Source organism: Miscanthus floridulus, chromosome 3, assembly GCF_019320115.1.
Source record: "Miscanthus floridulus cultivar M001 chromosome 3, ASM1932011v1, whole genome shotgun sequence".
Lineage (NCBI taxonomy): Eukaryota > Viridiplantae > Streptophyta > Magnoliopsida > Poales > Poaceae > Miscanthus > Miscanthus floridulus.
In genome coordinates, this window is record NC_089582.1 from 125461774 (window position 1) to 125473759 (window position 11986).

Sequence of the window (11986 nt, forward strand, 5' to 3'; positions counted from 1 at the left end):
TCTCTCTGCCTCCCACGCTCTCGCTTTTTTCTCGCCTTCTCCCTAGGTTCGCTCTTCTCACCTCTTCTTCCTGGCACCCGCTGCTCTGGCGATGGCTCGGCGGAGGTGGCAGGCAAGGTAAGATGAGAAGGGGCAAGATTCCTCGGGTATTTATGCAGGGAGGAGGCGAAACGAGCGGGCGATGAAATCGGGGAGGTTTTTCCCCCGTCCGGCGCGGTTAACCACGAGCCAATTTTGGCGGCCCACGCGCCCACGTCTCCCGCATTAAATGTGAGGACAGTTATGTCCCGTCCATCACGTCGTGCCCGGCCACTACGGCAGCAGGCGTTGTTTCGCCCCCCCATGAAACCGCCTCAAAAGGCGCGCCACCCGTGGCCGAGCCGATAGGGAAGATATTTCCCGCGGCCTGTTCCTTTCATAGGAAGGAACCGGGCTCTAAGCCTATTACGATCCAGGGGTTCGAAGGCTGGGCCCCAAAGGGTTTTGACAGTTGCCCCAGGATAATAGAGTCAAGGGCGACTGCGGGCGAGCCTATACGGGGCCGAGACCCAAGCGAGCAAAACGCTTGGGACGCCCAAAGTCGTGTCCGAGACCGGCATGAAAGTATCCGAATGGGATCCCACCGTAGGGAGGCACCGAGCCACCGAGGCCCAACGAATGGCCTCGGCACCCTCTAGAGAAATCCTCTGGTACTCTTGGAGTATGTCTCTGGACCGCTAGCCGTCCCCTAACGAACGGGGTTCGGGCCTCCACTCGGACTACCCGATAACAGCTCACCGGAAGTGCCACCGCTCGTGCCCATCGAGGGTAGCGAGGCACATTCCACCCCTCCTTCCGAGCGAAAAGGAAGCGCGAGGGTCACATAAAAAGTCAGGGGAACCCTTGACGGCCTTCTCGCCCTATGCAGAGGCTAGGGGGCTCCTCCTGCAAATCTGCCGAGACCTCACGACCCGGGCACGCGCCCAAAGGGGCCTCGGCAAACAAACCCTCACGTGCGAGGGGCGTATAAAAAGTTAGGAGAACTCCCAACGGCCCTCTCACGCAGAGGCTAGGGGCTCTTTCTGCAACCTTGCCGAGACCAAAATGGGCTTGGCAAACTAACCCTCCATCCGAATGAAAAGGACATGTGAAGATCAGATGAAAGGGCCAGAACACCCAAGACAAAGACAAACAGTCCAAAACCGCGCTAGAAGTTTCGCTACAAACACGACAAAAGGGCACCAAGCCTGTTACGGTCCAGGGGTTCAAAGGCTAGGCCTCCAAAAGGTTTCGACAGCCGCCCCAGGGCAACAGAGTCAGGGACGACATTGGGGCGAGCCTACGAATGGCCCAGGCCCGAGCGAACGGTCGCTCGGGGCATCCTAAGTCGTGTCTGAGACCGGCGGGGAAGTATCCAAATGGGATCCCACCGTAGGGAGGCACCGAGCCACCGAGGCCCGCGAACGCCCTTGGCACCCACTAGAGAAACCCCCTAGTACTCTTGGAGTGTGTCTCTGGACCACTAGCTGTCCCCCAGCGAACGGGGCTCGGGCCTCCACTCGGACTACCCGCTAACAGCTCACCGGAAGTGTCCACGCTCGCGCCCATCGAGGGTAGCCTAGCACATTCCACCCCTCCTTCCGAGCGAAAGGAAGCGTGAGGATCATACCCAAAGTCAGGGGACCCCTGACGAACCTCTCGCTCCACGCGGAGGCTAGAGGGCTTCTTCCTGCAGCCTCGCTGAGACCCTCGTAACCCGAACTTACACTTGGGGGCTCAGCAAATGCAATAAGAATTACTCGTTCAGACGCGAAAATGAAGAAAGCCCCTAGAGGAGTAACTCCACTCCTCCGGGGGCTCAAGGGCTACACCCGGCGGGTGCGCTCGCGCGCACCCACCGGAACCTCAAAAAACAAACCCCAATTCCTATGGGGCAGGTATAAACCAAGCCTCGGCGAACCCTCAGGGGGAATGCACGCACTCCCCCTGAGGCCCGGGGGCTACTGTCGGATACCTTAGAATGGGGTACCCCAAGCAAAACATCAAATGGGTTGCCAAAGTCCCATCTAAAAATAATAAAAGCAAGAAGGTAAGTCGTGGGCCCCTCACCCGCCACGACCGAGCCCACTGGGTTCTCCCCCTCCTCGCCTCGAGCCTCGAGCAGGAGGTCTCGGCACCCTGACACAAACTTCGCTTCGTGCGAGGCTCCCCAGGAAAGGCCTCGGCAGGGAACGCCGTCTCCGCCTCGCCCGAGACCCCCCACGAAAGGCCTCGGTAGGAGGCGCGTTCTCCGTATCACGCGAGGCCTTTCGCGCAAGGCCTCGGCAAGGAGCCTGATCTCCGTCTCGCGCGAGGCCTCATTCTCCGTGTCGCTCGAGGTTGGTTCGTCCACGGTCCATCGCCCTCCGCCTCGGCCGACCCTCCCGACAGCATGTCATGTCTCATTAATGCTTCAACCACTCCCGCAATCTCAGCCGGACGGTGATTCAACGCTATAGAATGGCCGACGCGACCCGAGGTCGCATCAGCGCCATACCAGCCGGGACAGGGCATGGCGGGGATTATCGGCCACTGTGTCCTACCACTGTACCCACGATCAGCGCCATACCAGCTGGGACAGGGTACGATGGGGATTACCGGCCACTGTGTCCTAACGCTGTACCCATGATCGGCCGCCCGCCCAAGGCCTCGGCACCATACACCAGGGCCTCGGCGATCTCGGGGTTCGTGCCTGCCAAGACCCCCCACCGCAGTGCAAGCCTTGGCACCGACCAAATCTCGGCCTCGCGTACAGTCCGTCCACAGTGGCTTACACGCTCGCTACCGCGTCCACTCTGAGGCATTCTCGGGGCTCCCACGACGCATAGGATCTGATGGGACGACCACGCCGCCCCAGTACTCCAGGGATGGACCACTCCGATGACCACGCCGCCACAGGAACAGGCCACAGGGCTCAGACATGCTGTCCCTATCGTCATGACGCCGCATAGTAATACATGTACTGTCCTTGTCCTCCCTTCAACTATAAAAGGAGAAGACTTGGGCCACTTAGAAAAAGAGGACACACACGCACACATTCCAGCCGCTTGAGAGCAACGCCTCAGACGGCCCACACGACACCCTGCCGAGACCTGGGACTAGTTCCCTCTCTCCCTTAGCTTGTAACCCCCTACTACAAGCACTTCGGTGCAAGAAATACAAGTTCGATCTCTCAGACTGGACATAGGGCACCGATTGCCTGAACCAGTATAAATCTTGTGTCTCTTTGCATCACCATCCGGGATCGGGAGCACGCAGAACAAATTCACTAGTCGGTTGAGGACACCCCCAGTCTGAAACACCGACAGGAGTAGTGTAGATCTCGGCAAGTTCTTCAATAAGCAGGGCTGCATCTGTTCGGCTTATACTTTTATTTGTAAGGCTGCATCAGTTAAGTTCGACCTCCACTGTGAGCTCTAGTATATGCTAGTTATCGATTCTTATCTATTTCAAGTACGACTACATCGGTTAAGTTTCACCTCCACTGCTCGAATTAGATTAAGGTCAAGTTATCGGCTCTACCTAAGGGTGGAATTATTTGGGAAGATTCATTAAGTTACCGATTTTGCTGGTGTTCTTATTGTCATTAGTTTCAGCAACATCAACCTGCCCAGTCGAGATCGATCTAGATCGGCTTCATATCCTTTTAATCCGTCGTTTACTTTGTTACAATATGATGTTTCTTACTTTAAGCGACGGATTATGTTTCATCGGCTATTCTACTTCGATCTTGATCATGTATAGTACGCGGTTAAGACATGTCTGATCTTGAGGAGGTTTGCTGGCTAGTTAAATCTAGTCTATAGTTCGCTATTATGGCTGTAACGATCTGGTTGATCCCCACTGATGGCACTTTAAAATCGGAGGATGCTATTTGGTAGATTTGTTTTTGATCAGGCATAACTTTGACTGTTTGCTATGCCTGCATCGGCTAAATAGCCGATCGCCCATACTTTAACGTTCATATCATGTTTTCATGATCCTGTTAAATGTGAATAGATCTGTTTTCTTTAAAGGTTTAATCTGTTATCTTTATTATGGCTGTCATCGATCCGGTCAAACTCCATTGATAAAGATAATATGTTAGATTTGATGAGTTTATAGGTCTGCTCGTATTGAATAGTTAATTGTTCATATGCTATGATCCTTTTTCTACTTGAATCGGCTATTTCAGCCGATTCGCCTGTGCTTTCACAGATATAGCATGTCTTTTAGAAAACCTGTCAATATATAGGTTGTTTTATGGATTCTTCGGTTTTAGATTGTTGTTGTCATCATAGTTGCCATCGATCCGGTTGAACCTTACTGTTGATAGTAACAGATTAGATTCAGAGCTTTTGTAGATCCATTTGTACTAGACAGTCGATTTGTTCGCATGTTATATCATTTCTCGTTAGATTCATAGGCTCAATGCTTTACACTGCTAATATCTACTTAGCTGATGATTTTACTTACATCTGCGTGCATTGTACTTGTCATCATAAAATTAATCGCAACCCACGAGCTTTACAGTCCTTAACAGCCGATTTCTTCACGCATCGGCTATTTAATCGATTTCTCCCGTTTGGCTGCTCCCGAAGCGGCACACTTAGAATTGTTTGGGTAAGACCGGTATGTTTTGCCTTAAATTACTAATAAATTTTCTCTCCTTATCAATTGCAGGTTAAATTGACTAGCACGCCCTCGGGAGAAATTCGCAGGGTCGACGGGTCCTGCGATTGAAGCCAACCGGATCTTCAGGCTCATCCTAAGCAGATCCTTCCGGCTTGCTGTGTGTCAGGCGAATCAACACGTTTTTGCGCCGATAACTGTAAAAATTTTAGAGCCAACACTATCACCAATTTATCACAATAATTTCTATAAGTTTATATTTTGACAATATTATGTATCTCAAAGTAATTATATAACATCTAAGAATATTATAAAACTATGTGAACAAAATATACTAGCAGATAGATCATGATTTTAGGATTCTAAAAAAATTGGTTAGGCATTTTTGTGATTTTCTACACTTTTTGCCGGATTTAGAAGTTTTCCAATAGAAACATAAAAGAAAACAGTTTTCATGTGGAAAACAAAAGAAGACCCGCGGCCTTGGTGGCCTGACGTGACGGCCCAGCGAAGACCGACGGCCCATTTGTGCGCCCGCGGCAATGGCCCATGGCCGGCTGCGCCCACGTGGGGCCAAGGGCCTAAGAGGCCGGGGCGCCGGCCAACTGCCCAAGTAGACCAGCAGACCCTCCCCCCGCCCACCCCCACGGCTCCCAAGTACTTTTGTGAAACCACCCCTGAACTTTCTCGAAACTAATCCGCAGTACAAGAACACTATTCCTATGAGTCACGGTTTTACATTGGGAACCCAGGAAAAGCTTCTATTCAACTTTCCGGTCCTTCTCCTCACCTTGAAGCAGAGCAGAGGGTAGTGGCACGTCGGATTTGGCGCGACAGCCGGCGGAGACGGCGAGCCAATTCGTGGGGGCATCAGCGGCCCCGGCCACATGCGTGGGCGGCAACAGCTCGGCCGGCCGCACGTGTGGGCGGCAACAGCTCGCCCGGGCGCGGCCGGTGAAGCACCCGCCACGCGCGGCAGCGGCAGGGCGGCGGCGGAGGCAGACCAGTACGGCGGCAGCGGCGCTGCCGACGATGGTGCAATCCAGGAAGGAGCGCCGGAGCACCACTAGACTCACGCGGCTTCGAGGTTGTGCTCGGCTTCCACCGAAGACGGCCCGAGGCCATCCGGCCGTGCGCGTGGGCAACCGTAGCGGCGACAGCCCGGCGGCCGTGAGGAAACGGCGGTTCCAGGCGGCGCGGACTCCGGCGTGCACGCGAGGGGTATGGAGAGGAGCGAGGCGAAGGTGACGGTGCAGGCTAACGAGTACGGGGAGGGACGGAACGACAAGAACGGCGGTGGCCGAGCTCGGGCTCGCGCCCAACGTCCACGGCGGACGTAAGCAGAGCGGGCAAGGACGACTGGGAGCGCAACGACGGCAAGAGCCCTAGCTGGTGGTGGCCATGGCAGTGGTCAGAGCGAGGGAGAGACCGAGAGAGAAAGAACGAGTGGCCCTCCTTAATGCATCGTAGGACAGGACGGGAGGGGTGCAACGGCGCAGAAAGGATGAGAGCGGTGCCGGCAAGGTAGGTGAGACGAGCGGCTGTGCCGGTGAGGTAGGTGAGACTTGCGGCTGTGAACGCGCGCAATGAGCAACGGCAGTTTTGTTCCTTGTCCAATGATGAATTCGCTCGTATTAATAGCCACTTCCCCCACCCCTCTTGTTCCTTGTCCCATTTTACAAACGCCGATCCAGCAATGGCTACTCCGACCGTCGTCCTGTTGCCCGTCTGGGGTGCTGGCCACTTCGTGCCAATGCTCGAGGTCGGCAAGCGGCTGCTCGCACGCAGCGCACGGCCCCTCACGATCACCGTGCTCGTTATGCCGGAGCCTGAGGCGACGCGGGCGTCCGAGATCACCGAGCACATACGCCAGGAGGAAGCCACTGGCCTCGCCATCCGCTTCCACCATCTGCCATTAATGGCACCCCCAACCGACAGCTCGGGCATCGAGGAGTACGTATCCCGCTACGTGCAGCTGTACTCGCCCCACGTCAAGGCGGCCGTCGCCGGCTTGACGTGCCCGGTGGCCGGCCTCGTCGTCGACATCTTCTGCACGACGCTGTTCGACGCGGCGCACGAGCTCGGCGTGCCGGCCTACGTGTACCTGATCGCCAGCGCCGCGATGTGCGCGCTCCTGCTGCGCTCCCCGGCGCTTGATGAGGAGGTCGCCGGCGACGTCGAGTTCGAAGAAGTGGAAGGCGGCGTGGACGTGCCGGGGCTGCCGCCGGTGCCGCCGTCCTGCCTGCCGACGGGGCTGGAGAACAGGAAGATCACGACCTACAACTGGTTCCTGTACAACGGCAGGCGCTACATGGAAGCCGGAGGCATCGTCCTCAACACCGTTGCCGAGGCGGAGCCGCTCGTCCTCGCGGCCATCGCCGACGGGCGGTGCACGCGCGGTGTCCCGGCCCCTCCGGTGTACTCGATCGGTCCGGTGATCCCCTTCACCCCACCCGCCGCCGGCCAGCAGGCGCACCACGAGTGCGTGCGTTGGCTCGACTCGCAGCCTCCGGGCTCTGTGGTGTTCCTCTGCTTCGGAGGCCAAGGCTGCTTCACGGCGCCGCAAGCGCTCGAGATAGCGCACGGCCTGGACCGCAGCGGGCATCGATTCCTGTGGGTGCTGCGCGGGCCGCCGGAGCCCGGCATGAAGATGCCCACGGACGGGAACCTCGCGGAGCTGCTTCCGGCGGGGTTCTTGGAAAGGACAAAGGACAGAGGGCTCGTGTGGCCCACCAAGGCGCCGCAGAAGGAGATACTCGCCCACGCCGCCGTGGGAGGCTTCGTCACGCACGGTGGCTGGAACTCGGTCCTCGAGAGCCTCTGGCATGGCGTGCCCATGGTTCCGTGGCCGCTCGGCGCCGAGCAGCACTACAACGCGTTCACGCTGGTGGCCGACATGGGCGTCGCCGTGGCGATGGACGTGGAAAGGAAGAGGAACAACTTTGTGGCGGCGGCCGAGCTGGAGCGAGCGGTCAAAGCTCTCATGGGCGACGGCGAGACGGCGAGGAAGGTTAGGGACAAGGTCATGGAGATGAAAGCCGCGTGCCGGAAGGCAGTGGAGGAGGGCGGATCATCGAACGTGTCGCTGCAGAGTCTCTGTCATGCGCTCGTCGAAGGTGCCGTGCACGCGAGAAAGTGATGGCGACAGAGTTCAATGACAAGGCTCTGGCCTCTGTGCATTTCCTTCACGGCATGAAACCATCAGCCATCCAATGCTGTACTCCTTGCATTCTGTTTTGAAACTCATGTGCTCATGTGTTTCGCCAAATAAACTCGCATGTTCGTTTCATGGGCCTACCTAGTGCTCGAAACCATCGTATTTTCTAGTACCTTGAGAGCAACTCCAAAGGACTATGTATATGAAGTCTATTTATAATTATTGTGTTCTAAACAAACATTCCAACAACCTGTTTATATTGTTTTTCATTTTGCCCAGGTATTCCACCATTCTCGTGGGTCATATTTTCATAACGAGTCTATCTGTCTAGCCAATCAATTCTCGCGCGCCGCCCTCTCCCGTGTGTGCCCCTTCCAGCACTCCGACGACGACGAGAAACTCCTTCCAGTGTTGCGGGCTTGCGGCCGGTCGGCTGCCGCTGACCACCACGAGCACGAGCAGGCTTGCTGGTGCAATGCAGCCTGGGCCTTCCTGGAAGCAGCAGGTATGCTAGGGGTGCTGGCCATGGGACAGACCTTGCTGACAGTTGCACGCGCAGCTGCTGGCTGTCTCCATGGGACGTAGCTAGGCTTCACGCGGTGGACGAAGGCGTTGCCGATCGGAACTTTGTGAAAAAACAGATGACATGACCGGTTTAAATATAGACAAGAGAAAATTTAGCGAGACTATCATAAAACTCTATATTTTTATTTTATATAATGACTAAATTTTATAATCACTACGTGAAAAAAAGGTTTGTAGCAACTGCACGAATTTTTTTAGAGACGACTAGTGATGGAGCTGCTCCTACAGTAACGTGCTCGGAAGACCAGAGACCAGCCGCCCCTACAAATGGAACAGCAGGGGCGGCTGGTGATACGAGCCGCCCCTATGCCCCACGTACAGTGAATAAGTCACCCACCCAAAAATATCTGCAACCCTTCTCCTCTCTCTCTCCGTCTCGACTCTTCCATTCCCCTCCCTCTCTCTCTCTCTCGTCCTCGCTCGGATGGCCGCGGCTCCTCGCCCGCCCGTGCGCCCGGCCGACGAGCTCTAGACCCGCGGCTCGTAGTGTTGCACTTGTTCTCCTTTCCAAATCTGACTTTTTTCCTTTTGCTGTGATTTTCGGAGCTATTTTAGGGGATTTTTCATTTCGTCGATTTGAGACCAAATCTGTTCATTCTTTTTGCGTTGATTCGTGCTATGACATGATTTGAAGCTATCCTAAGAGTTAATTTGATTGAATCGACTCGAGCACAGAGAAATCAACGATTTTTGTTTTGGGGGACTTTTACGTGTTCTTGGCTCGATCTAAAATTTTCTGGAGATTGGGTAGAAATTGGGCGATGATCTCTTGGAGTATCCTCACTAACCCACTTGTGATGGCCTGTGCAAAGTTAGGGATCAAATCCTTTTGATTTGGTTTGGTTTTCGTCGATTCCTATGGTCGTCTGTTTTTCTGTTCGTGCAGTTGGTTCTCCGTTCGTCGTTCTGCTATTCATCGATGCGAGTTGCAGGGAGGCTACACTACGAGCGCCGAGCGCTCTAGTGCTGTTTGTGCACTTCTTCCAGTTTCTCCCATTTCGGTTTGTCCAGCCCCTCTCTTTCCTGCCGCCCCTCGACGTCCCCGGAAGTTCAAATCCTTCGCCCCTAAGCTTTTTTATTCTGATCGTGCGTTTGGTTCTGGAATCGCTGCCTGCTGCTGCACATTCTCCTCGCATTGATTATGTAGGAGGCTCCGTGCCGTGGAATTGCTCTGCTCGCTTTCTTTCAAAAAAAAAAGAAAAAAGAAAGAATTGGTCTGCTCGCTTTCGGTTTGTGTGATTGATGTTCCTCTGGCGCTTCAGCCGATTGAGATTCAGCTTGGATGCGTCTACAGGTTCAGGTTCATGGAGAGATGGAGCCTGGGCGCCAGCGTGGTGGCTCTCCTACTCTTGCTGTCTGCTGCTTCTCATGGAAGAGGTAGTTCCGTGCGATTCTCTTATGCTTGTTGGGTTGCTGTTGTATATAAATTAGTATCAAAATGATTTCGGCAGCAAGCTAGCTTTAATAGTCCGTAACAAACAAGATAATTATCTTATTTTCATCGATTGTGCTATGAGTGGAATAAGCATGTCATTGCATTTGCAAACATCTCAAATGCTGTAGTTTTACATAGGGCCATAGACAAAAGGGACACCTACCAACTATCTGATGGAATTGCCAGGTAGTGGTTGTCCCTAGTTTTTTTGGCAGATTTTGTTTTCCACTCATTATTCACAATTTCCAAGTCCTTCCACCTTTTGTGTCAAAGGTTAATCTCATGATTCTTTGTTGTCTCTAGGTGCATATGACAGATTTAACTGCGCTGTTTACGTGGACATGCTCAAGATGCAATGACTTGACTCAAGTAAGAGACTGTCAAGTTTGTTCTCTTCTGCTTACTGAAATACTTTAAAACATAAAGTTGTTTTTAAAAATGGCTATGGGACAGGATAAGCTGGCTTCTAGTTTTGATATGGTTTCATATTGCTGAAATTGCTGAAATAGGGCTTCGAGATGAGATCTCTAATTGTTGATGTGGAGAACTGCTTGCAGGTACCTGTCCCTCCACATTTTGAATTAAGTTCTTATAACTTTTCTATGAAATTGTATGTCTCTGTGCTATCAAACCCATCAAGCTTTTCAAGACATATCCTTCCTTTTACCTACCGTTCTTTGGATGAATAATGTAACAGACATTTGTTGGTGTAGCTCATAATCTAAATTCGATAATTGTTGCAATCAGGAGAACTCAAGAGAATAGGTACTGAGCTATTTGCTATTGCTTCCATTGTTCTCTGTTTAAACAAAGTTTGCTTTGCGTTTACTGTTTCCAATTCAGTTGTGATTTATGCTTAGATTTGATTAACCAGTGTACAGAATTGGATAAAAGACTTGATATGGAAGCAGCTTGATCTAAGTTATCCAAACATGCCAAATGCGAAGGTTAATGCCAATGAAGTTTCTATTGTATTCACTTCTAAAAGAAAAAGAAACTGAAAGTGTAATTTGTCAATGTGCAAGTTCTTGAAAAGTGCACCACTCTCTAAGTATTACTATCTGCAATCCAGTTATTTGGTCTTAGCACCTCATTTCTAAGAACTGTAACCACTTTACAGATGATCTTAGCACTAGATTAACAGGAAAACCAATTCCTGGTTGGGTCAATCGACTTGCAAGGCTAGGTAATAAAACATGTGCTCCTCTATATATTGTCTTTGAAAGTTTCTGGTGATTTATTACAGCCAAGAAGTATACAACATTAGTAGTTCAATCATTCTCCAGCTCTGCAAGCATGCAATACATTTCTTACTAGTCTTGTCCAGTTCAAACATGTGCTCCTCTATATATTGTCTTTGAAAGGAATATTGTGAAACTCATACATGATCTATTGTGATCAATGATAACTAGTTATCCTTGCCACATGCAATACATTTCTTACTAGTCTTGTCCAGATTATAGGCAAATACCGACCAGAGTTTTTCCTCATGGGTCATGTATGGCCCCATTATGAAAGTGAAAAACATCAGAAGCATAAACCTTAATATTTGATGTCAATATCTCCCATGATTTGAATTGCATTTTTGGATGTAACTGAGTCACTGACAAATGAAACACATGGATCTATTAGGTTGGTTTGTAACTTCGTATCAAAACATATACTTTTTTTTGTTGCAAAAGAACACACATATTGGGATGAAAATTCCAATATCTTACAATGGAGGATAATCCAAACTATTTTCAGGCGCCTTCTGCAACTGCCTTCTACCAGAAAGCATGTGGCTTGAGTCAACTGAGACAAAGCATCTTGCAGACTGCCATTTCTCAGGTAGATTCTGGTGTTCTCTATTTCCTGTCATAACTGGTGGTTTCTCATGCTATTTATAACTAACAATATCATGCATATAGATCTCCTTGCAGTCATTTTTCATGTCTATACATTGTACTATTGTCCATTCTGGTGTGTTTATGCCCTATTGTTATCCAGTCTTATGTCATATTGTTGTCTGTGAATTTAGATGGTTCCAACACCAGCAGCAACGATAACTTTGATGAAGATGACTTGGAAGACAAACACCTGCTTCCGACGTCTTCTGTTGGTGAAGACACAATTGTAAAAGAAGTTCACAGATGAATGTCTGATGAAGCCTTACAGTGACTTCTCTTTGTATTCTAAAA

The 11986-nt window shown here is 51.6% G+C and overlaps 1 protein-coding gene across 1 annotated transcript; it reads left to right on the forward strand.

Annotated features, from left to right (window-relative positions):
- Positions 1-6266: 6266 nt before the first annotated feature.
- LOC136542351 (anthocyanidin 5,3-O-glucosyltransferase-like) lies at positions 6267-7918 on the forward strand. Its single transcript, XM_066534741.1, has one exon. The coding sequence runs from the start codon at positions 6326-6328 to the stop codon at positions 7766-7768; it is 1443 nt and encodes a 480-aa protein (XP_066390838.1). The 5' UTR covers positions 6267-6325; the 3' UTR covers positions 7769-7918.
- Positions 7919-11986: the final 4068 nt, after the last annotated feature.

Bases quoted from the DNA above. Each gene is read 5' to 3' on its own strand.
- LOC136542351 (XM_066534741.1), top strand. From the start codon at position 6,326: ATGGCTACTCCGACCGTCGTCCTGTTGCCCGTCTGGGGTGCTGGCCAC.